The sequence below is a fragment of the Pan paniscus genome, chromosome 9 (genome assembly GCF_029289425.2).
Source record: "Pan paniscus chromosome 9, NHGRI_mPanPan1-v2.0_pri, whole genome shotgun sequence".
NCBI classification, from domain to species: domain Eukaryota; kingdom Metazoa; phylum Chordata; class Mammalia; order Primates; family Hominidae; genus Pan; species Pan paniscus.
Window position 1 is genome coordinate 62,700,133 of NC_073258.2, and position 24,925 is coordinate 62,725,057.

Genomic DNA, 24,925 nt, shown 5'->3' on the forward strand with positions numbered 1-24,925 from the left:
CAAGCCTACTTCTTTCTCTCTACAGAAGGGAGGGGTTCAATCCAAGGAGATGAAGTGTCCCAGGTCAAGTCCAGTAGGAACAGAGCAGGTGCTGGGTTCCCAGCCTCATCGCCTCTTCAAGCCTTCCTGAGACTTCTGAGCTAATCCCCAGTTTTCTCCCTCCAGGGCCTCTTTGGAAAGTACAGGTGGGGCAAGTGGCTGTGACTCACTGCTGCCCCCCTGGGGGCACCATGGGAACCACAACCTCTGTCTGGGCCAAACAACCTAGAACTAGGATCCCACAGGGTTGGTGGCGTCTGGTGGGGCGTGGGTGTGGACAGGAGCCCCCATCACAGCTGTCCCCTCAGAGGAGCCGGGACCAGTGGATTCCTGCTCTCCTGTTCTCAGGGGCCACCAGCCATGGGAATGGGGCAGGTCACTGGGCTAGGCCTTCTACCCCAGACCTCCAATTAAGGGGACATCACTCTCAGGAGGGGACATCTTCTGCCCTGAGTCCTCTGCCCACCAGCCTTTCCCTCTAGGATCCTGAAAGTATCTTGCATGAGTGGGTTTTTTTTGGCCCCTTCTCAATCCACAAAGGGATCCAAGCAGGATGGGTATTCTTATTTTCACTTGTCAAAGGAAGAAACTGAGACATGGAGAAGATATTTTGGTGAAAGAGCTGGGAAGCAAACCCAGGCCTTGGACGCTCAGTCACCAAGCGCCGAGTGGCCACCATGCTGGGCCTGGCTCTCCAGGCTGCTTCTGACCCAGTTCCCTGCCTGGCCACTCCCATGCCGTTGCCCATTCCCACACACGTCCCTCTTCTTCCTGCCCCTGGCCTCCGAGCCCAGTTCCTTGGAGCAGCGCAGGCTCCCTCATTCTCACCATGAGCATCTCGCTGGTGAGGGAGTTGACGAGGTCTGAGACGGAGGAACGTGGCTCGGTCCGGCGGTCGGACTCATCGTGGGGTGTCTGGCCTGGCACGGGGGCTGTGTTCACCGCCTTCCCTCCTGCAGGCAACCTGAGGGCAGGGGAGTCCAAATGAGATTGGGCTGGGAAGTGAGCTGGGTTGGGCACCCCGGCCTGGGGGGTGGCAGGACCTTCTCTGAAGACCCCAGCAGCTGCCATCCCCGGCGGGCCAGCAGGAGCGGTACTCCAGTCCATGTGGACACCTGGTTTTCCCTGGAGACCCATGCCCGGGGCCCATTCTCCTTGCAGCCTCTACCCCAGGCGACTGTGGCTTAACTACTCCTATAGGGGATATTTTGGGGGGTGTCCCCATTCTTCCTGTTCCCCAGAAACCCCCCACCCTCCAGTCATTGGCTTGCATAGTCGGTCTCTGAGCTGGCCACTGCCCCCAGTCCTCAGAGGCTTGTTCTATCCCATCCGCCCCCAGCCTGGAAGGGGGAGGCTCCACCGTGGTGTGGTGTGTCCAGGTGCCTCTCCGCGTCATTACCCTCTGCAAACACGCCCAGAATGTCTGTTTCCCAGATGCCCCACCTGTGTTTGCTTGGGCTCATCAAGAGTTCTCTTCCCACCCTCCAGACGTGAGACTGACCAGGTGAGGTCAGGACAACTCTCCACAGTGACAGAGTGTTCTGTATTTGTGCTGTCCAGTGGAGCAGCCACATGCCACATGTGTGCACTTGAGCATTTGCAATGTGGCCAGTGTGGCTGAGAACTGAAATTTTAATTTTGTTGAATGTAAGCTCATTTAGTTTAATGGCCCCATATTGGATAGGGTGAGCCTACACCCCCTTGCTCCCCAGTTCCCATCCTTCTCCCACTTGCTGAAGACTGTGCATTTGGTAAGGCTCTCACCCAGGGTCACAGAAAGACGGGCACCACCGAGAAGCCCTGTCTGTACCTGACTCCATGCCGTTCCCAGGATGCTGGGTTCTTTGACCCAATGGCTGGGTGGTGAGCCCAGGCTCCGTTCAGCTGGGGGTCAGGAATGGGGCACTAAAAGCCTTCCCAGGGACCAGGATGGAATGTCCCATGAGGAGGAAGAGAGGTAGGGGTAGGTAGGGAGGAGGAGACGGGGGACCAGTAGCATGAGGCTCAGGACAGGCTAAAATAGAACAGCTTTGAGAGCACACAGCCACAAACTGGGAGCCACACGCTGAGGGTGGACATGAGCCATGGCCCTCTGGTAGAGACCAGCCTCCAGCACACAGGTGACCACGACAGGCACAGACAGACATGCATGGAATATGCCAGGCCCTGGAGGGGAGACATCAGGATCCCAAAGCAGGGTGCACGTGCGCACACACACACGCACATGCACGCACACACACGTACACACGCACACACGCACGCACACACACACGCACGTGTGTGCATATGTACACACACACATGCACATGAGCCCCACAGACATCTAGAGGGGCAGGGAGAGGATGGCAGAGGCCACAGGCAGGCCAACCACAGCAGCAGTGACGACACACATACAGCGATGGCACGCAGGGATCCCGAGAGGAGATGCATTGGGGAGACCCAGGCATGCCACGTGTGCACGTGAAGGGAGACAAACTGAAACGGAAAGGGCAGGGAGTGGTTTCAGGGCCCAACATCCTGATTATCAGAAGCACGATACACCTGCTGTGACAACCTGGCCCTGCCTCTACAACACGGAAACGCCCACTCCACCCAGCGACACGCGGGCGCCCCTCCCAGAGGGCCATGGCACACATGGACATGTGGACACGCACGCACCACATACACACACACACACACACACACGAGAGGACACGTGCTCACACGGGCAGGCAGGGGGAAGGAAAGGAGCCCGAAACAGCTGGAGAGGTAAAGTCAGGTTAGAAACAGAGTGGAAGAGCAGGGAGAGTGTGAGATTGACTGCTGAAGATATGAGAACGTTAGAGTTATTTGGCCACGCCGCAGCGTCGGCACAGCTGCCAAGCAGCCTGGGAAAGATGGTCAGCGCCACTGAAGCTGTCGGAGGTCACAGGACAGAGAGACAGAGGCGAGAGGCACAGAGAGAGGCAGAGGGAGAGGCCGAGGGGCCCATCACCGGCCCAGGGCAGCCCTGTGAGGAGCAGATGGGAGAAAGGAGACAGAAGGAGAGAGAGGCCAAGAAAGTTAGTCAGAGACGTGCGAAGGCTGCCGGGTGGACGAGGGGACAGGGAGGAGCGTGCGGCCAACAGGAGAGGCAGAGAGGAGGCGGGGGACACACACCGTGACAGAGGAACATGGTGGCTTCAGAGTAGGGAGAGCAATGGGGGTGGCCTGGTCCCCGCCTTGCCCTGTCCCCCACTTGGGGTGGGGGTGGGCCGCGGTGGAAACCATTTGGATCCCAAAGAGCAGTGGTGAAACGATGGCAGACAGCATGAGGGGGTGGACACAAGCAGAGGGACTGAGGGTGGAATGGGCGCAGCAGGGCGTGGAGCCAGGGCCTCCCTCCCTCCCGGGAGCGCAGTCTGAAGTGTGGTGCCGAGGCCCAGGAGCTGAAGGATCCCAGATGGGGGACTTCAGGGACACCAAGAATCGTGGGGACAGAGGCAGTGACTGGCCCTCCCATCTCCTGCTGCTTGTTGGACACACTCCCACGCTGCTTGGAACCTGGAATGGCCACTCCTCCTCCCGGGACGCTGTCTCCCATGAGCCTGCTGCTCACAGACCAAGGGGGCTGAGTGTCCTCCCCGGTGAGAACCAAGGGCCACCACCCCTTCCTCCAGAGACATCTGGTCAAGGGGTCAGCTGGGGAGGGAAAGGTGGGCCTGGGGGCAGAAGGGCAGACCCTGGGTCTAGAAGGAAAGGCTGAAGAGGGAGGGACAGCCGCTCCAAGGCCACCACTCCAAGGTCTGAGGGTCCAGGAGCTCAGAGGGGTGGGGCCCTAAGCTGCCAGGTGCCCAGTGGGTGGTGCTGGTGCCAAGCTTTGGGAAGGGGAGAGTCTGCTGGGAAGGAAGCATTGGATTCTGGACCCCTGTGGCAGCCCACCACCTGAGAAGCACCCCAGTGGCCATGAGAAATGTTTCCAGGATGGGTGGGCATGACGAGGCGGGAATGGCATGGTCCACTCGGAAAGTCAGGCTGGGTGGTGGTGAGGGCACGCGGCCTCCACCCCCACACCCACCTTTCCCAGGAAGGCAGGGGACAAGCTGATGTGAAGATCAGAAGGGATGGGTGTGTTAAACATGGAGTGAGACCTAAGTGGCAAGGAGGTAAAAATAGACTGTGGGTGACAATGGAGCCGGTTCATTAACACATGGGTGATGTGAAATCTCGTTTCCAGCCTGCTTCTGCTCCCTCATGCTTCACACCTTTCCCAGCACCAGTCTCAGCTTCTTAGTGGGCGTTCAGAGGACGCCAGCCACCCCCTGTGTGCCTTCTCGCCCCTGGCCCCTGGCCCTCCCAGTGGCCCTCTGACTGCCCTGCAGCCCAGCTTTGAGATCCTGGCTCAGGAAGTCACAGCTCCTGTAGTGCCCAGGTGGGTCAGGGGTGGCAGACTCCGCTCCTCCAGTACCCCTGCACATGGGCTCAGCGCCTGACACCATTTGTGCCACTCAGTGAAAGACCTGACCCCACTCTCTGGGGACTTTCAGCCTTGCCCACCACAGACCATGCAACTGTGGACTCGGGATGGGAAGAAACTGGGAGGGGTGGTCTCCAGGAGCCACCAGAGGGACAGGCAAGCCAGCCATCTTGCCTCTCAGCCTATCCATCCGCCCTAGCCCACAAGCCCAGGGCAGCAGCCTGGGACAGTCCCTTCTGGCCTCTAGGGGCCTCTCAAGAGCCTCAGGATGGCCTGTCCCAACAGTCCCTGCCCAGTTCACAGGACACATGCCCCAGCCCAAAGGCCTGTTTCCCTCATGAAAAGCTTAGCATATCTGAGCCTGAGGGGCCATTCCTTAGAGGTTAGCCTGTCCAATCCTTCGCTGGACAGATAAGTGAGCAGAGAACCCAGAGAGGGGCTGTGACTTGCCCAAGGCTGCAGAATGAGGCTCTAGCAGAACCAGAGCTGGAAGGCAGATGTCTGGGCTGCCAGGCCCCATGCTCCCTTGCAGGCCTTTGGTCTGATGGGAAGCAGACCCAATCAAGGTGACAAGCCCTCCTCCCATGATTCCCAAAGGCTAATTCATCCTGGAAACCACAGGTGTGGTCAACCCAACCTAAGGTCAGGCATCCACTGGCCCCAGCTGTGGGATGCCGCCTGAACCCTGGGACCTCCCACCCTACCCCTTGCCCATGAGCAGCGCCCCACCCCCTCCCTGAGACGGAGACAGTAGGAGATGCTTCCCTGAATTCCTGATAGCTGAGGCTGTGGCAGTGTAAGTGACCAGCCTTCTGCTTGGCCTGTGCTGTGGCCACACAGGCTATGCCCAGTCTCCACAGGGTCCCGAGGCCAGCCGCAGTGAAAAGGAGCCCAACAAAGCCAGGCCTCACCCTTGCTCAGGACGGCTGCCTGCACCGCTCCGGGCCCTCCCCAGCTCCCTCCTGGTGCCCCGGCTCAGGGGAGAGCCTTCTGGTTATTTCTGGTCACCAGGCCTCTCCCATGCCCCAGACCCTCCCACCATGGGCTCCTCTTCCATCAGCCAAGCAGCCCAACAGGACCTCCAGGCAAGAGGGAGGTTGAGGGGGTGGGGATGAGGGAGAACGGGCTGGCGCCCCTTCCCTTACATCCCCCCCGCCCACCAACCACCAGAGAAACAGGGATTTCCAGTTGGGGTGGGGACAGAGATGAAAGATGGAGGGGCAGCAGAGAGGAGCCAAGCAGGAAGATGGGGCAGAAAAGGCTGCGCTTGCTCCGGGCCGGGGCAAGCATGCCAGAGAGCAGGCCTGATCCAGAATGGTCCCAGGATGGCCGCAAGTGGCCTCAGACCCCAGGGACACCACCGAGGTGGCAGTGCGTGAGGGCACTGGCTGGGGAGGGGGCTTGTCCTCCCACTCCAGCATCCGCTGAAGGCACCACCACCTCGTCCAGCAGCCGGGGCCGGTCGAGGCAGGCGGCCTCTCCGCGCCTCCTTCTCTGCCGCCGCCGCCGCAGGCCCTCGCCTGTGCTCGTACCTCTTGTCCCCCTGAGCGTTCTGGTTCTGCTGGGTTCCTGGGTTTTGCAGGTCAGGGATATTGGCAAAGTCATCCTGTTCCGAAAGCCCTAAGACCAAGGATAGCACCACCATCCGGCCTTCCCTGCCCGGGGAGGGCAGCCCACAGGCCAGGGTGAAACGAGGAGGCCCCGTGGGCGGGGGCAGGGGGGAAGGAGAGAGAGAGAGAGAGAGAGAGAGAGAAAGAGAGAGAGAGAGACAGAGACAAAGAGAGAGAAGAAAAAAGTGTAAGAAACTGGCCCTGCAGGAAAGAAAACAAACTTCAGCAGTGTCAACAGTTGCAGGATAGAGTGGGGAGAGTGGAGGCAGGGAGGGAGGGGAGTTGACTACGGCCTGAGACTCCACTGGTCTGAGCCAAGAGCAAGATTCTCCAGAGCTAAACTGCAAGGGGCTGGGCAGAGGCCTGCAGAGGTGGCCTGTGGCTGGGACAGTCCCAGGGGAACACGGGGGATAGGGTGGGGGGAATGGAGCACAGGCCCTGGGACCCCACAGATTTCCAACTGCTAATGCGTGCCTAGCTGGACTCGCTCTGACCATCTGGGCCACTGGGAGAAGAGGGAGGGGCTCCGTCACTATCCTGCACCGGCACCGCGCAGGCTTTGAAAGTTTCGAAATCCAGTGGGCACTGCACCCTGTCCTTATGGAAGCCCTTCATAGACAACGCTGTGTCATGGTCAACCAGATGTCCTTGAAGCCAGGTAGGGTCTAAGGAGCTACCTCCCCTCGGCTCCTGGATATACAAGCCCATCAGAGGAGAATGAAAGTCCTTTGTGGTATATGGCAACTCGGCCATAGTGGCTGTCTCCTGTGTCCTCCTTGCTGGAGATCCAGGGAATGAGCACCACCGCTGAGTCCAGGTCAAGGGCCTTTCATTGGAGAAGAGGTCCAGAAGGCACCACAAGCCAAGGCGGCGAGAAAGTGCAGGAACTTGGCAAGGTCTGGAGAAGTTTTGGCAGGACTGCAGGGAGCCTGTGGCTACAGTGAGAGATCGTGCTTTGAGGGAGCACAGTCAAGGCTGAACGGGGAGGGGGTAGGCAAGAAGGCGAGACTCTCTTGGAGTGGACATGTGGGCAGCCGTATGGGGCCAGGTGTGACACCTTTAGTAGGGGGCATTCTCAGAGAACCATCGGGCAACTTGCCAGGGTCTTTGCGAGGTTACCCGCATTTGCCAGGGGGGGAGAAGGGAGAATCATTGGCGACCCTGCTGTCCCTGAAGACCATCAGAGTCCGCGAGCGTTTTCTGGGTGCTTTGTGGAGCTCCTCCAGCGTTGGGCCTCTCATCAGAACAAAAGGAGAGGGAGGGGTTCTTGGACAGGCCAGGCAGGAAAGCTCGTCTCAAGAAGGGCCAAAGGGAAGACAGTAGGGCTGACGGAATATTCTGGAAGGGAGAGGATGCTGGGTCAGGAAGTCTACCACTTCAACCACTGTGAAGGGAGGCGAGGTTTACAGAGGAAGAGCTTGCTCTAACTTCTCAGAGCAGTTGTCAAACAGGGAACAAACAGGCGAGAAATAGCCTCTGAGGTAAGGGGCGAGGGCACGAGGGTCTTGGAAAATGGGACATTACCTCTGGGGTCTCAGTGAACGGAGGGAGCTAAGTGGCTGCTGTGCCCCTCCCTGTCTTTGCGTCTTTGGTCCTGGGCACAGTTACTCCAGGCTGACCCTTGTGCTGGGATCTAACTTTCGGGAAACAACTCCGTACCCTCCCTCAGGACGAATCCTCCTTTTCTTTGTTTTCTGCCCACCGGTACTGTTTCAGAGTTGGTAAAATTCCATTTGGCTGCTCGGGAGCTAGTTGTGCGGGGGGAAGGCAAACTCAGTGAAAACAACATGTTTTTTCCCCAGTTAATGCATTTTTCAGATATTCCTTTTTCTCTTCTTAAAACCAGAACAGCTCCTCTGCATAAATTCCCGATTCGTCACTCTCTCCAGCTCTGCAGGACGCGAGGGTTAGGATGAGGGGCAGGGGCTGGAGAGTGGAGGGAGAGGCTGGCAATGTTAGGGGAGTCACGACCATCAAGCAGAGGGCTGCTGCCCTCCCTGCAAGGGGTGGGTGGGATCATGGGGCGTCGGGACAACCCTCGCCACCTGCCTCTCTACTGGAGCCACCAGCGTTTGGGCAAGTAAAGAGCCTCAGAAACAGGGCAGCTAAACTGTAAAGCAAGGGGCAAATTACGGCCCACGAGCTAAGAGTGGTTTTTACATTTTTAGAGGGTTGTTTTAAAGAAAAAAAGAATATGTGATGATCACATGCCTCTTGCAAAGCCTAAATTATTATCTGGACCTTTCTAGGAAAAGTTGGCCGACCCTTGAGGTGAGCTCTGGAGGTTGCCAGCAACTAGGGGGACATGAGACTTGTCCTGGGGCACAGAGCAGGGACAGAGGATGCTGTTGCATGCATGATGCTGGACGAATCCCAGTTAGCTGAGAAGGCAGCAGGCAGGGAAGAGATGGTACCCAGGTTCCTGGCAGGCCCCTGGCCCAGTTTAATGGCTGCTGGAACAGGAAGTAGGGTGACAGCTGTGATAAGACAGTCTGAGGTGGGGAGGAGCAAGGACGTGCAGGGGCCCAGCAGGCTCTCAGTCCTGTTCAAGCCACGCAGAACCAATTCCCTCGACTCTCCAAGATCCACGCCTGGATCACAGCCTCTGTCCCAAAACAAACCGCCACCTGGAAGACCGGAGGCTCTTCTGGGCATCTCATCTTGTGCAGGCGTCCAGTTAGATTCCTGCAGGTCCTTGAGTGGGGTAGAGCCCCAGAGAATATGGTGTCCTGATTTGCCAAAGAGTCACAGGCAGCATGTCTTGCTGGCCATGGGCCACTCGCACGGGTATGGGAAGCTGGCATGGCAGGGCCTCTTCGGGTGGGGTGTCTCTCCCAGGGCAGTGCTCCCATCTGCCCGGGAAGCCCTGGCTGAGGTCTCAGAGGAGAGACAGGATGCTCCGAGGAACTTGCTTGCCTTCAGAATCCCTATATCTTGCCAATGCTTCCCTTTCCTCCTCCCTTTCTCCTCGCCCAGGCTTAGTGTGCTGGTCTCCTGCTCCGTGGAAAGTGCTCCCAGGGAAGACCTGGGCGATGGGAACAATCCCCGGGGCCTGGAAGGAAGCTCACGTTAGGGCAAAGGAGGGGGGTGATGTTGGGGATGGCAGCCCAGACCTGTCTTAGGCTCTGAGAGTGGGGGCAGATGTCCAGAGAGATGCTGGGGAGGGGGCTTCCTGGGTGGGGCCCCTCCAGGGAGAGCAGGGGGTGGTCGAATGGCTGGTGGGAATGGTTAAGGTTAGACACTGATGGTGTGTTGTTACTTCTTAGACCTATATACTTGAAAGAAAGCTCCAATTTAGAAACAACCTTTTCTAAAGCTTTGGGGCAACATCTCAGATTTGTCCTCAGGGGATGGGTCATTACTGGAGGAAGGAGACTTGGGAAGTCAGGGCGGGAGCTGGAGGACAGGTGGCTATAGAAGGTCAGAGAGATGGGGGAGGGCTGGTGGCAGGGACAGGGATAGAGGAAGTGAGAGGGAGGGAGGGAGGGGTGTGGGCCAAGAAGGCTAGCAGAGTCGGGTTACAGGGGAGAAGTAAATTGCAGGGGAGGAGGCAGGGCTGGAGATGAGTAAAAGGGATGGGTTTTGGAGCAGAAGGGGGAGGAGAGAGGTCGCAGGAGTGAAGGAAGACTGGCCAAGAGGCCAAGAGCAGCCTGGGACTAGCTGGGGAGAAGAGATGTATCTCAGGGCATTGTCCAGTGTCTCCACCTAACTTTTAGGGGGAACTTCCCTGAGCCCTAGAGCACTGAGGGGGCAGGGGTCCTCATAGGGAGGTGGCTGAGAATTCTTCCGTGGTGGCCTTCAGGCAGGAGCCACAAGAGGCTAAGGAGGGGGCTGCCAAGTCTGCTTGGCACCCTGCCAAGGGGATGGAGGGCCGGGAGGTACACACAACCAGCTGCTCCCAAGGAGATCTGGGGGGCAGGAGGCTGGGTCAGGGAGGTGGGGGCCGGCCCGCTCAAGGGGAGGACTTACAGGAAGGATTTCATGTCCAAGCCTCGGTTTCGAATCTGCCCCACCACGTGGTCCCAGCTGCCTGGGTTGGAGCGGCTGCGGCCCCCTGCCGCCCGGTACTTGGAGCCGGCCGAGGTGCCCTGCCGAGCCTGGCCCCGGCCATAGGCCCGGGGGTTGGGGCCTGGTGCCGAGGCCATGTGGGCCTGCAGCTGGCCCAGGCTCTGGCTGGTGGTGGGCTGGCTGGGCTGCCGGCCCCGCTGGTGCTGGCTCAGCGGCTGTTGCAGGCTCTGCTGCCGCATCAGGGTGCGGGGTCGCTGGCATTTCGGCTCTCCCGTGGAGCTGGGGATAGACTCAAGGGTAGTGGCCGTGGACAGGGTGGAGTCCTCGAAACTTGGGGCAGGTGGAGGAGAGGAGAGAAAGGAGAAGCAGATGAAGGGATCACAGTGGAAGAGAAAGAAGCCGAGGGCCAGGACTAGGAGGCCCCAGTGCAGGGTGCGCGCTGCCGGACCTCGCCAGGCCTCCATCGGAGCTGTCGCCACCGCCGTCGCCGCCACTGCCTCGCCCAGGAGGCTGCAAAGCCCTCGTGCCCACCCTGAGGCCCCAGGTCGGCTCTGCCCACCCACCTTCTGGCCCTGGCTCAGCTAGTGCCAGAATACCTCCTGGCTAGGCCGACCTCCCTGCCGGTCTGAGTGGGCTGCGAGTGCTGCCGAGGCTGCGTGGTGAAGGCAGGTCCCCTGGGCCCTGTGGCTGCCTGTCATGTTGGAGTGGGAGGGGTAGAGGGAGCTGCTGTGGCCCCTCCCACTATCTCGCTGGGGGACACCAGGAAAGTCTGCCTCTGTGTTCTAAGTACTGGCATCCTTTGGAGACAGGAAGAAATCCAGGCCAGTGCAGAGCTGGCCTAGTAATCCTGGGGAGGCCGGGGAAGCCATCAGTTCTTATACTTTGTCCACAGAGGCAAGGAAGCGGCAGACCTCCACCCTGTGGCCAGCACAGCCTTAGAATTCAGGCTCTGGCGTGGATCTTTGCCCTCTTTTCAGGGTTCTTTGTTTCCAAGGTCCAGCATCCTCTCCTGGGACCTTGGAAATATCTCCCAGTCAGAGGACTGGACCAAGAAAGAGTGCAGACAGGGTGGAACCCAGTATCCCCTCATCCGACACTTCACCGCAGTTCTAACAGAGAACAGGGTGACTGTCTTTGATGCATCTGCAAGGGGATGCTCTCCCACAGGCCCATCAGCATCTCTGAAATGCACTGGGAAGTGGGGCAAGGACAGAGAGGAACTAGGACATGGCTGGTCAGATGCAGTATAGCCTCAGAGAGACCTGGGTTCAAACCCCACCTCTGCCACTTACTAAATATGGGACTCTGGAAAAGTGACTCCACCTCTCTGGGCCTCAGTTTCTTCATCTATGAAATGGGAGTAATAAAATAATCCCCGAGCTTCCTCTGTCACAGAATTGCCATGAGGATCTAATGAGGTTGGGCTGTGTTGAAAATGCTGTATTGGTAAAAGCTCCCCATGCCAGTGGTTGGAGTCAGAAGTCCCTGGCCTCCCCTGGAGAACCTGTCTGCTTCATGCGCTGGCTGGAGATTTCACCATATCCCACAGGCAGGGCCACAGCCAGGCTGCCCCCAGGCACCAGAGCGGAGCCAGAGACTGGGCTGAATGAGCAGCTTTGGGTGAATCATTTCTCATCTTGGAACTTCAGGCGTTCCAATCTTCTCCTCCTCTGTCCCTTCCCTCCACCTCTCAATCCAGTGGTCTTGGGGAGGGGTTGGGAAGCCATTGCCTGTGGGCCACATCTAGCCTGCTGCTTGTCTCTGTAAATAAAGTTTTACTGGAACCAAGCCATTGGCATTAGTTTACATAGTGACTCTGGCTGCTTTCATTCCACAATGGCAGGGTTGAGTCATTGTGCAAGAGAGTATATGGCTTATAAAGCCTAAATATTTCCCAAGTGGCCTTTTACTGAGTAACTTTGCTGACCTCTGGTCTAGGGCCATGGGGCAGCCAAGTATCCCCTGGGCTGCCCAAGGGAGGAGGCCCCAGAGCCCTTGGGAGCCACCTTCACCACCGCAACCAGACCTCAGCTTTGCTCACCCTCTGAGCCTACCCTGGGAACCAAAAGACAACAGTTAGGCTACCCCTGTGGGCTGAGAGAGAGAAAGAAAAAGAGAGAGTGAAAGAGGGAGAGAAAGAGTATAGTAAAGAGAGAGCGAAAGAAAGAGAAGAAAGCAAAACGTAGCTTTAGCTGGGGTCTTGGAGGGGTGGCAGCCTTGCCTAACTCAGGCCTGAAATCCGGGCTACCTCCAGGGGCAGGCCCAGGCCTGGCCGGCCAGGTAGGCCCACAGCTCCCTGGGGGCAGGTCAAGGCAGAGGGAGGGCGGCACATTGGCAGCTGCCTCCTCCCCCTCCTTGGTGACCTCATTTTGGTTTCCTATCACATCCAAAATTAGTCCAATTTACAACCTCTCAGTCACAGGAAACTATAATTGGTTCCTCCAGGCCTGGAGCCAGTGGATGGCATGGAGGCCTAACCGGCCTGGAGACTGGCCGGGGCAGGCTGGGAGGGTGGGGCACTGGGCCGGGCTCTCTGAAGGGGTGTGTGGCTTCCCTGTGGGACCCTCCTGGGGCCAGATGTTGGGAGAAATTGGCGTGTGTGCACTCAAGCCAACTAGCAAAAGAGATCTTGGTACGGTGGCCTTCGGTGCTCCCAATGGCAGGAACCACAGGTCTTCTGAAGAGAATCAGGAGGGCCCTCAGTTGAGGCAACAGGATGGCCCAACAGCTAGGAAGGGGCAGGGCTGTTGGCCTGTTAAATGGGAGGCTGCTCCATTAGCTGGGAGTTCCAACTTCTGAAAATGGAATTTATACCCCAAGGGAGACTGGTCACAGCTCAAAGGACTCAGGGCCTAGAAGGGCTCTGATGAGGGGAATCAGAAGTTTCCAAAGGCCAAGATGAGAATAAAGCTGCCCCATGAGAGGGGATATACTGTCTGTGGAAAACAGGGGTCAATCCTACGTCCATCAGCCAAGAGTGGGCCTGACTGTTCGATAAGCTCAGACAGCTATTACAGAGGGGACGGCTCCTTCTGCCTGATGTCTAGAACACCCCATGACATCTGGCAAGTGAAGCTAGCTGGGGTTTGACAACCCAACCTCCAGGAATACACGGTCCCAACAGCCATTGGTGGGATAGCTCGGTGACCAAGACTGGGACAGCCAACGGGGATGGCTGAGATGAGGATGAACCGATGGGGCAGCCTGCGGCTGCTCGTGAGTGGCTTCCACAACAGATGATGTATGGTTCAAGCAAGACTGGGACAGCCAATGGAGTCACCCGATGGTCAAAAATGGAATGGCTCAACTTCTGGGTCTAGAGCCATCTGCTGGCTGTAAGAGGGAAAGCCTGGGAGCTGATGGGTGATTGTCAGGCTGAGAGTGGGCCAGATACCCAGGATGAGATGGAACAACCACAGGCCTGCTGCCCATGGAGGGATGACCTGGTGGCTGAGATGGGGGGGGCCAATCAAAGAGGATGGGATGACCCGGGGACTGAAATGAAGCTGCCCTGGGGGCAGAAAATGGAATGACCTGGTCACTGGCAAAGGAAGGGACTGATGGGGCATCAGCCAGAGGCTGAAATGCATCACTGTATGGCTGAGTTCATCGTGCCAGATGGCAAGGATGATGGGAGAGTCTCATGAAGGGATGGAATGAGCCAGGGGCCGAGGACGGCACCTCTGGGGGCAGCAGCGGGCATGCCAGGGGTCCCGCTGTCCACCCTGGCAGGGCAGGCCTGAGCTCATGGCTCCGGCAGCCATGGGGCGCCATCACTCACTTGGACAAGTTGAGCTTCCCTGCGGCCAGGTGGCTCTGCACCGTCCGCCAGCGGCCTCTCCCCGCCTTGCCACCGCTGCCCGGCTCGCTGGGGGCAGCCCCGCCGCTTCTCAAGGCGTCCTCTCCGGGTGGCGGCACCGGTGCCGGCTTCTCCCCCAGCCGGCCTTCCCGCTCCACCGCCAGCCCCGCCGCGGCGGCCACTTTGGCGCCCGACAGGAGGGTGCCACTGGAGGCATGCACGAGGCAGCCAGGCCAGAGGGGCACCGGGGGTGGCGGTAGGGGAGAGAGGGCAGGCCATACGTGGGGGTCGGGGGGTGGAAGAGGAAGAAAAACAATAACAGATAAAAGGAAGAAAGAGACAGTGAGAGAGGAGGAGGAGAGAGACAGACGGACATGAGACAGACAGAGAGAGAGAGAGAGACATCAGCACTGCAAATGGGTTAACAGCGGAGCCTGCAGAGAGGAGAGAGGGGGACCGGGCGGGCTGGGGGTCGGAGAACAACGCACCACGACAACGGAGGGGGGGCCCCTCCCCACCGCCTGGGGCAGGGGCGGCGGGGGTGGGGGGAGGGCAGCCACCTCCAACTCTATCCCACAGGACAACGAAGGGTTAACGACGGAGGAAGAGCGGGCTGTCCAGGCCAGGAGGCCCCAAGGCAGGGAGAAAGAGAAAGCCGTGTTAGTCAGAGTTCATCACCACCACCACCACCATCACCGCCACCACCGCCACGAACCACCGACCACCGACCACCGACCACCGAGCAGCCACGGCAGCACACAGCGGGGAGGAAGAAGCGACCACAACCGAGGGGGCGGGACCCAAACGGGCAACCCCATCCTGACTGCACAGAAGGTGGGGTGGGCCCCGGGACCAGCTGGGGGGGCCAGGTATGGCTGCCGAGGGGGCTCTCCTGCAAGGCTGGCCCTGGGGGAGGGGACGGGAGCGGGCAGGCAGGTGGGTTGGGGCAGGTGGGGTTGCTCGTCTCCATGGTCGGCCTGCCCATGGGGTGGATGGGTGGGGAAGTTGGGGGACAGGAGCGAGAGGAGAGAGGGAGTGAGCGGGTCCAGAGGTGGGTGGGGGCAGGAGGAGGGAAGGAGGGCGTGCGCGGATACTCGGTACATATGATCAAACCAGGTAAAGTCACTCACTTGAGGGACAGTCGTGGGTCGCCATAAGGGGCGTAGGGTGAAATGTTTAGAATAAACTCCTTGGGAGGGTAGGAGCTCCATTTCTGCTGCACTGTGCTCTCATTGTTATTCCAAAAGTCTCTGTCTAGATCACTGGAGGGGCAGAGAGAGAGGGGAGAAAACAGGGAGATACAAGAAGAAACAAGAACTGCAAGTCCTGCGGGGGCAGAAGGGACCAGGACCCCGGGGCCGGGCACACAGTGGGCGGGGCTTCGTGGGTCAGCTCCTGCGGGAGGAAGAAAGGCAGGCGGGCACCGCAGTCTGTGCCTGGCACACGCACGCATACACGCACACGCACACATGTGCAAACATACCAATGCACACACGCACGCACTCGAGGGCCGGGAAGCCACACAGAAAGGAGGCAAGCGGCAGGCGGCAGACTGGAGCCTCGCACCTGGGAAGCTGGTGGGAGAGAGAAAATGATGAGAGGAGGGGGACAGAGGGGAGAAGGGTTGGGGATGAGGCCTGGGGTGAGCAGGGGGAGTGGGAGAAGGAGAGTGCTGGTTTCTGGCTAGATGGAGCTGAAAGGCAGATCAGGCCCAGGTGCCAACATGCTGGGCCCTACCTCTCCTGGCCTCAGTTTCCCTGCCTGTCAAAGGAGAAGACTGGCTGTAACTGCTATACTATCAATTCTCTCACTGCAGAATAAAAGCTCTAGTACTGGAGAACTCAAGGTTCTCTCCTCTTCCACCTTCTCTCCACTGAGGCCCTCCTGGGGCAGGCCCAGCCCCTTGCCCATCTTTCTCCTCCTCCTCCCACTGGCCTGAGGGGCTCCCTGGCTTCCTCTGCTCTCTCTTCTACTCCATGAGGCTGGGCTGCAGCCTTAACCTAAGACTGGGGGATCTCAGCTGAGCTGGAGACCATCTCTACTCCTTGCAAATGTGGCAGCTGGGTCACCCCACTCCCCTGAAAGGGGAGCATTCCTGGGCCTCTGACCTTGCTGAGGATGTCACTAAGGTAACCAGGGGGCCCCTCGGTCCTTTGTTCTGGGGCCTGTGCAGCAGGAACCTGTCCTTCTCTGGGTGTGTCCCTGGCCTGCCTGCTGGTGCAGCCCCTCCCTGGGTCCCTGTCCCTTTCCAAGGTGGAGCTGCTGGGTCTGGAAGGGACCCTCACCCCGGACTCTCCACCTTCTCCTGAGAACGTGGGGACTTGCAGGTGGGGTGGGTGGCAGAAGCCTTGGCCGGTGGAGGGCATGGCCTGGAAACCCTGGGAGCCAAGGACAAGGGGCGCCACCAGCTCATCAGGCTACTGGGACCCCAAGAAGCAGGACTGGGAGTACAGGGGGAATAGAGACAGTGACTATTCTGGAAGGCAGCCGTGTTTCAGGCATGGGAATGTTTCTAGGGAAGGGGCCCCAGGAAGAGCGCTGGGGTGGGCCTGGGGAGGACTGAGGCTGTGCCGCTCCCCAAAGCCAAGGTGGGGCAGTGTGGGGAAGGGTGCCAGCGGGGGCACACCCCACCCCCCAGGATCAAGCAAACATGTTCTTGTGGGACCTGCTTTTTCCTCCATTTAGAATTTGACCTTGACCTTGGTTCTCAACCTCAGACTCAGGCACAAAAGTGAGAAAGATGAAGAGAGGCTGAGCTGCCACCATAGGCCCAGATGAGATGGTGGCGTTGGGCATCCCTGCTGTAGACAGATTTCTCTGTCCAGAGTAGACCTTGGAAATGTCTCACAGGGGACTCTGTGTACAGGGTTCAAAGCCAAAGCGTAGAGCCAGCTCACAGGGGCAGTAAGTGGTGGGTATGGAGGAGGCAGGACAGGCCCCAGGGGAACCTAATCCCTTGACAAAAAACCCCCTTCCCACCACAGATGTCCCTTCCCAGCAGAGCCTCACACGAGGGTATGGATGGGGCCTCCCTGCGTCAGGTATAACAAAGATGGAGCAGGTAGCAGCCTCTCTTTCCCGCTCCCTCCAGATCTCCAGAATCTAGGACCATCCAGCCCGAGGTCCCAGAAAAAAAATCCACCCAGAGTCACCACTGCCAGACTTGTCTCCCACCCTGTGTTCTGAAGAGCTCCAGGGTCTCTCAGGTTTTTCCACTGCGGTACTGGAAAAAAGGATCTTTGATTAAAGAAATTTGGGAAACACTGATTCCTTTACCGCAGGACTTCTCAGAGCCTTTAATGTGCCCATGAATATCAGTATCGCCAAGAGGGAGACAGAGTGTGCAGTGTTCCCCAAACTTAGTTGGCCGTGAGACCCTTGGTTCGTGGAATAGCTATGACTCATCTGTGGGGCACAAGGGCCTTGAGGAACACAGTTTGGAAAGCACTGCTAAAGAACACAGTTTCCCAGAATCCTTGATAAGACGATCCTCTGTTGGGGGTCCTAAGCCCATGAAGGGCTGTGCAGGAAGGAGGCTCCGCCACCTGTGACTCCACTGACTTGGGACCTTTCTGTTCTCTGGAAAGAAGCAAAGGCCTAGGTGCATGCAGACACACACGGTGGCTTCTCTCCCTCGGGGCAGAGGGCCTGACCACTCAGCAGCTTCGGGGGCAGGCTAGGATTGTGAGTGCGGGGGCTGCAGGACCACACAGAGGCAGGCTGGACGGCCGCTGCTGCCTCACTTTGTCTTAGAGAGCCCTCATGGGCACTGGTCCCAGCCTGGCACAGCCTGCTGCCCGCCCTCCCCCTAGTTGGGAATCCTGTCTCCTCTTGTGGGCCCTTTCCAGGACTCTGGGCCCTGCCACACGCACCCCTATCCAGGAAGGTTATGATCACCTGGCAGAGGCAGGCCCCCAGCCCTGGCCCGCGGCTGTAAACGGCCTGTCCTGGAGGAGGCACAGGTGCTGGGCTGGCCACGCTCCCCAACGTGCTCCCTCGCCTTCAGAAAGCCCGGGCCTGCACTCTGCAAGAGCCCCTGGGCCCTGCCAGCACTTGGCTTTGAAGACCGGAGTCTGGGCAACCAACCTAGCTTCAAAGTCTCCCACAGCCTCCTCCTGAGCCTCCCGCCCTCCCCTAGCCTCAGCCTGGCCCACGCCTCCTCTTGCCCCACCCCAGACACATGCACACAGCTTCTACCAACGCCCCAAACAGGATCAGTGCAAGAGATGAACAAAATGGGGCAGAAGAGGACCTGGGAGGGAGCCCTCAGGAGCGGGGTGGAGGGTGGGGGAGGAGTGGAGAAGAGAAGGTGGAGAAATAGGAAAGGGAAGGGAACGGAAGGGGAAAGACACACAGGGGAAGGCAGGGGAGACCAGCAGTGGGCAGGGGCCAGAGGGCAGGGGGAGGGTGGCTGGGCCTTCAGAGGGAGGAAGAGTGGAGGTAGGGAGGGATGGGGCGCTCGGCTTCTAGGCAGAGCCCTTTGGCTGGCAGGCTTGGTCCAGGCCAGGCTGAGATGTGGGGTTACCACCCCTACCTTGACCTCTGGGCTCAGCAGAGAGGAAGGGGCTGGGACCACTGGCCAGTGGGCACAGAGGCCTCCCCCCCAGCAAAAGCCTCCATTTCCAGAGCCCAGGTGGCCTGAGTCCCCCGCCAGGTGGGTGGGGGACTTCTCTTGGTGTCTCCCAGTGACCTCAGCAGAGGGCTGGCCAAGGTGGTCTGCAGTGGGAGGGCAGACTCCTTGAAGAGGGCTCTACGGCAGAACAAGGAGACCTGGGTGAGGCAGAGACAGCCAGACACACAGCGGCCGGTGGGGTTGACGGGGAGGGAGGGAGTGCTCCCCAGCGCTCTGCTCCCCGAGTGGCCCAGACACAGGTGTGTCTGCCTCCCCACTTCCAGGTCATCCTCAAACACTGGCAGGATCTGAGAAAAGAACCTGGGGCCCACTAGGGAGGGGCCTCCCCGGCCTAGCAGCAGGGGCCCCATGAGAGGGGCTTGGAGGTCCAGGGAAGCCGGCGGGTGGTGGGCACAGTGTGTGTGATAGGAGGGTGGCATGAGAAAGCGGCAACCAGGGTTGAGGTGGGCGCAGAAGGTGCTGGCGGTGAGGGCAGCGGAAACGGAGGCCAGGGACTCCGGAGCACTGCGAGGGGCTTGGGCACAGGCAGAAAAGACGGGGCCCCTGAGTTGTTGGGGGTGTGTGGGGGGTGTAGAGAGCACGGCATCGGGGTGTGGGGGAAGTGAAAGTGTGTGGTCAGGTCTGTGGGGCTGGGGGAGAGAAGGGGCTCCTCCCACCTGGGCTGCTTGTGTGGCCCCATCCCAAACTAGCAGCCTGGCACCTACTTGATAGCCTTCTTCTCACTGCGCCCACGCCCTGAGTCTGGCGTGCCCACCGTCTCCAAGGAATTCTTGTAGCGTTTGCCCTGTGGAGATAGCACTGGGGTCACTCCTGGGGAACAGGACTGTATCCTCCCTACCTCCCCAGAACAGGGACCCGGAGGGGAAGGAGATAGACTGGAGTCGGGCCGTGGCAACAAGGCCAGGACCAGTGTGCGAGGCTGTCACCGCAGTGGGGGCCAATCCCCTGGATGCCTGCTCCCCGGTTGGCAGCTCCTGGGCCCCATCGGGCTCTAGGACCTGCCCCACCCACCTCGACCCGAACCTCATCCCTGACTCCCAGGGATCAGCCCCTCCTGTCTGCCTATCTCCTGGGGCTCTGGCCTAGCTCCCAGAAACACAGTTCCCTCTGCCACGGACAGACGGCTCTCAGGCGCCTGGCCACGTCACACTGTCCACGTCACCGCCCCCAGATGGTGGGGGTGGCATCCTGCAGGGCAAGGTTGGCAGTGGCCAGTGATGTGAGCAGTGGGGGCGGGGAGAAGGCCATGTCCCCAGTCCTGCTCGGGGCTGTGTCCACCACTGTCTGGGGGTTCTCTGGGGGGTCCTTGTGCCCTGGGGCTGTGAGGCAGGAGCAAGGCTGTTTTAGGAAGGCAGTCTTAGGAAGAGAGACTGCCCGCTGACTCAGAGGCAGTTGCGGGGAGGCAGCCTGGGCCCCTGCCCCCCAGAGTCCCTCACACTAGCAGGGGGAGGGAGGGAGCAGGGCAGCAGGTGGGTACCCCAGGTCCTCCAGCTAAAGGAAGGGCCGTGGCCACAGCGGCAACTGGGCCTGCTGCCGGGAAGGTGAGCACCATTCACCTTCTCAGTTTGGGTTTCTAAATTTAGCTCATGCAGAGCCTAGCCCCATTAACATTCCTGGCTGCCACCAAGCGTCCTCACACGCACCCATGGGCCACGGACCTGGGCCAGGTCCAGGGCTGATATGGGCAGTCGGGGGACAGGGGCTGTGCGGGGGTTGGGGCTGCCTCTCCCAGCCCATTCTCCCACTGGGCACTGGCCTGCCCCTCCCCGGCTGCACACACACACACACATGCACACACACGTGCGCACACAAATGCTTCCCAACACCCTGTCATGTGCACCAGCACCACAGCCACAACAGTCAATTATTCCATCCTCTCTAAAGCAGAGTAAGAGCTGTCACTGCCACTGCCATGATTCCTGTCACAGCCATGCTCCCTGATGCTCCTGCCAGGGGCAGCCCCTTCCCAGGCACGGGAGCCACCTATCTAGGGAGACCGGCAGCAAAGCTCCCTCATCCCACCAGCAGTGCCCTACACCTCAAGGTTGCCTGGGGCTTGGCTCCAGCAATGCTGCATGTTCCCCCGTCATCCTAGCCAAGTGTCTTCCCTTCTCTGGCCTCTTTCCTCCTTTCTGAAATGGTGTCACCATATGAACCCCTAGAAGGAAGACTCCTCATCCCTCCAGGCTCTCATCACATATATGAGTATTTCTGTTCACTTACTTCAGCTCCTATCTCCCGGCACGTGCTCCCACAGAGGCAAGGCTGTGGGTTTCTGGTACTTAGTGTGGAACCTGGTACTGGGCAGTTCTCAGAAATCATCACCTGGAAGTGTCCCTTCTATGGCCCCGCCCACCCTGGAGTCTGGGCCCCCAGCAGCGACCTCTAAGTCAGAACTTTAAGAGTTGAAATATAGAGATGCCGGACACCCTGGGTTCACAAAAGCTGCCACTCACAGCTCCAACTCCGATCCCTCCCATCACTACCCAGAGGTCCAAATCTCAAACAATTCCCAGTTCCAACTGGGAAGATCCTATGCGGCTGTGCCACAGTGACCTCAGGCCCCCTTTGGCAGGACCCTCAGGCAGGAGCCCCGCCCCACTATTCTCCAGCACACAGGCAGTGTGGGTCAAGAGTGGGGCTGCTGAGGGCATCCCATGCCACCCCTCGCCCTTCTCTTCCTTCTTTCTGGCTTGGCAGGAGAGCTTGCCCTGGCCAGCACCCTCTCGTAAGGCAGGGCCGCTGCCCCTTCCCCGAGGCCAGGAAGGGCACGGTCAGCCCTTTCCGAGCAGTGCCCCCACAGACATTCTGGGAGCCTCTGTCTGCCCCTCTTCCTTCCCCAACTCCGAGAACCTTCCCCTCTGGCTTCGACTATTGCTCTGCAGCAGGAGCCGAGGTGCTATGGGGGACAGGAACCAGGCCAGGACTTGATTTGGAGGGCAGGGGGACAACCCAAGTTAACAGGAAACCAGGCAGGGTCCAGGTGACATTAGGCAGCTCCAAAGCAGCCCAACACCACCAGCCCGCTTCTCAGGGAGGGGTGGCCAGGCTGATCCGGAAAAAGCCAGCTGGAGATTAAGGAAGTTATTAATGTTTGGAAATGGGATCTGGGCTGTCAGGGTATCACGTCACTGCTGCTGAGGGGACAGGCAGGCAAGGAGAGCCCAACAACTGTGTGTGTTGGGGGAGGGGACAGCGTTTTAAAGTCCCTTCCATGGAGCAAGGAGACAGCCTGATCAACGAGCTCCCTGGCTTCTGGAACCCCTGAGGCGGAGGGGAGGGGGTGGCAGGGCTTGGGGGACTGGGGGAGAGTAGCATTCTATCCACAGCAAGTCAAGAGGGACAGCCTGTGGTCTGGACCCTGGGAGGGTTCCTGGCTGGGGATTGTGGGGAGGGGCTGGGACCAGGGAAGAGGCTGCTTCTGCATCTCTCAGCTCCCAAGGTCCTTCCTGTGCTGACAGCCCCCCATCTGCTGCAAAAGCTGTTGTCTTTGAACTCCTGTCCCCAGGCCCTGCCCCTGACTGGAGGTGCATGGGGGTGGGGTGGAGACCAGTTACAGTTGTACCTGGGTCCTGGAAGTCATCTCTCACCGCACACACCCACAGCCACACCCACACCCACACACACACACTGCAGCACATATGCAGAGGAGGCCAGGAGGGTGGGGCAGACCCCAGCATTGGCTCACACAGGGATCTGATGAGTTGATGCACATCCCACCACTGAGGGGTGAACGGACACGCACAGACAGACACACACACACAGACACACACACACACAGTGCACCAATACCCTCAAAGTCAACACACTCAGCACAGACTCCACATGGAACACACACACAAGGTCGCCATCAGCGCCTGCTCATGCAGCCTTCTTCCCTAGCCTTCAAATCCAGACAGACAGCAAGACAGCCTAAGGGGCCCTGCAACAAGATGCTCAGGGCTGCAGGTACGCTCAGCCACTCCCCCAGCCTCCGAGGACACTCACACACAGAGGCACATGGCCCAGCCTCCTCCACCACCTTTCCTGAAATTCTGAGACAGACGCAGACACAGGGGACCCAGGAAGAAAGCAGGGCAGCCAGCCCGGTTCCACACACCTGCAGGCAGAGGGGGATCGGGTCATGCACACACTTGCACACATGCACACACACTCGCACAGGAAGCAGAGCTGGCCTCCACTATGGCTCCTCCCCAGGGGTCGGAGCTGCCTGAAGTTCAACACCCAGGACGGAGCCGCATGCTCCCAAGTCCTCAGTTTGCCATTCTTGAAGGAGGCATGTTGGGTTCTGGGACTCTCAGGTCTTTCCCGCAGGTCTCTCACAAGACCCCAAAACCCTTTCCCAGGGGTATCTGCCCCTTTTCTTCCTCCAGAGGAGTGGGGCATGAAGCCTCTACCCACCCAGTGCCCACAGCCACAGTGCTCCCCCCTTGTCCTTAAGGCCCCCCTTTGGCTGCGCAGGAAGAGAATGGGGTTCCCAGAGGTGGTCCCCTGCTCCCACTCCCACCATTCTCGGCCCGGGGAGATGGGGGATGCTTGCTAGTGACCCTCCTTCACCTGACTCCGCCAAAGGCGTCGCACCTCGGACACCCCCGGGCCCACCGTCGCCCCCCTCGCCCCCTGCTGCCCGCAAAGTCCCACCACACTTCTGGGCCGGGCGGCAGGAGTGGGGACGGGAGTGGAGGTCTTGCGGAGCAGCGGCTCAGGGAGCTGTGGGCTGCGGGCTGGGCGGGGCGGCGCGATGCGGGGCGGGCGGCTCAGCCCCGCTCCCCCTACCGGCGCCCTCAGGGGATGAATGTCCCTCCTGACGGTCTCTTTACTTATTGATGGACTAATCCTGCTCGTTAATTCCCCAGCCCTCGTTAAAAATGAAAAGGAGCCGTTTGTGCTTGTACAAACCCAAGAGCCAGGATGGATGTGCGGGGGTGGGGCGGGCGGCGCCTCCGCATTGGCCACCGGCTCAGCCACGCCCATGGAGGGGAGCGGGCAGAGGGGAGGGGGCGCGGTGCTTAGAGTTGGGGCTCTATTCTCAGTCTGCGCGTGTGTGCCTGCGGTGCTTTATGCGGGAGGCAGGGCGTGTGTGTGTGTGTGTGTGCGCGCGCGTGTGTAGCTGCTCGCGTGCGAATGCCTGTGAGTCCTAAGTCTGTCCCCGAATGTGTCCCTAGATGCATGGCTTTGGGTATATAAACAGAAGTATAGGGCTGAGACCCGGGTAAACGCAGGGTGTGCATGCATGCATGCGTATGCACGCGGTCTGAATTTCTATGGAAGTGCCCCTGACTATGCGGACAGGTGAGTCACCTGTGTGCACCCTTGGGAAAATTCCCAAGCCTGTAATTGTGTGTGTGTGTGGGGGGGGGGCAGTGTGCAGGGCTAGGCACCACCCTCCAAGGGGCCCTCAGGAGCCTCACCAGTTTGCGCTGACACCAGTGGCAGAGGCCGCAGAGGACGACAGTGACGCTAAGGCTGACGGTGATGATGGCAGAGACCAGCAGGACGTCGCGCGAGGGCGCCCCTGGGGAGGACAGGTACAGGTCACACCCTCATTGGCCAGGGCCTGCCACCCTCCCTCAGCCCAGAGCCCTCCAGAACCACCACCCTACCCTCCATCTGGCCCCTTCACTGGGAGCTCTGAACCCAGGTTCTACTCCCAGTTCTGCCTTGCTGGATGAACTTGGGTAGTTTCCTCTCTGTGTGCCTCAGTTTCCTCATCTGTAAAATGGGGAAACTGTGCCAGTTGGCATCTTTCTCTGTCTCTCCCTGCACGGACCCTGTGTGAGTCCATGGGATCTGTGCCGGCCTCCAAACTTGAGACCCTCAAAGGGAGAGGCCAAATGTGCCCCTCAGCTCAGCCAGACTTCACCCGTCCATCAAATCCCTCCACAGGCCACTGCTCCTGGATGGCCTTTTCACACAGCACTCTTCCACCCGCTGCCCTGATGACACACACACTCTGAGTTGCAACTCTAGTGAAATTTGTCCAAAGGGTCCTTATTAGCTCTGACAGCCCCTCTGAGGACATCTGCCTCATGGCACTAGCCGGTCGTCTTGCTTCCCAAGACTCACCAGCCATATGTGTAGTCAAAGGAATCTCTGGAACCCTCTGGCCAGCTGTTGCCCCCTTTAGCCCAGCTTTCATTGGTCTGGAAGCCCACCCACTGGCCTCTGCACATTCCTATCTCCCAAGCTCACCCCCACCACACCATGGCTGCAGCCCATCTGTAATTCCTAAATGCTCTCATCCCAAGTGCCGAGGTGCCATAAACTTCAGAAGTGGAAACCTTGGCACCCCTGGCAAAGATGAGACCTGTCCTGGGAGGAAAATCTCAGGCCTCTGTCTGAATCCCACCCCTTCCCCGGCTGTGTGGCTTCTGCCAGTCACAGAAGCACTTGGTTTCTTC

General features: G+C 59.4%; 1 protein-coding gene across 9 annotated transcripts in view; it reads right to left on the reverse strand.

Annotated features, from left to right (window-relative positions):
• The window catches only part of SYT7 (synaptotagmin 7), a 65,745-nt gene that overhangs the window by 16,751 nt on the left and 24,069 nt on the right, over positions 1–24,925 (reverse strand). For 2 of the 9 annotated variants that reach the window (XM_008953864.5, XM_034932748.3), the window contains exons 2-8: positions 23,936–24,039; positions 19,229–19,308; positions 15,022–15,153; positions 13,874–14,098; positions 10,054–10,422; positions 6,007–6,129; positions 868–1,003 (exon numbers count right to left, since the gene is read on the reverse strand). In XM_008953864.5, coding sequence (XP_008952112.1) covers positions 868–1,003; positions 6,007–6,129; positions 10,054–10,422; positions 13,874–14,098; positions 15,022–15,153; positions 19,229–19,308; positions 23,936–24,039 — 1,169 coding nt within the window. The remainder of the gene's footprint in view (positions 1–867; positions 1,004–6,006; positions 6,130–10,053; positions 10,423–13,873; positions 14,099–15,021; positions 15,154–19,228; positions 19,309–23,935; positions 24,040–24,925) is intronic. The other 7 variants (XM_008953865.4, XM_008953866.4, XM_008953868.5 and 4 more) reach the window with 7 other exon arrangements.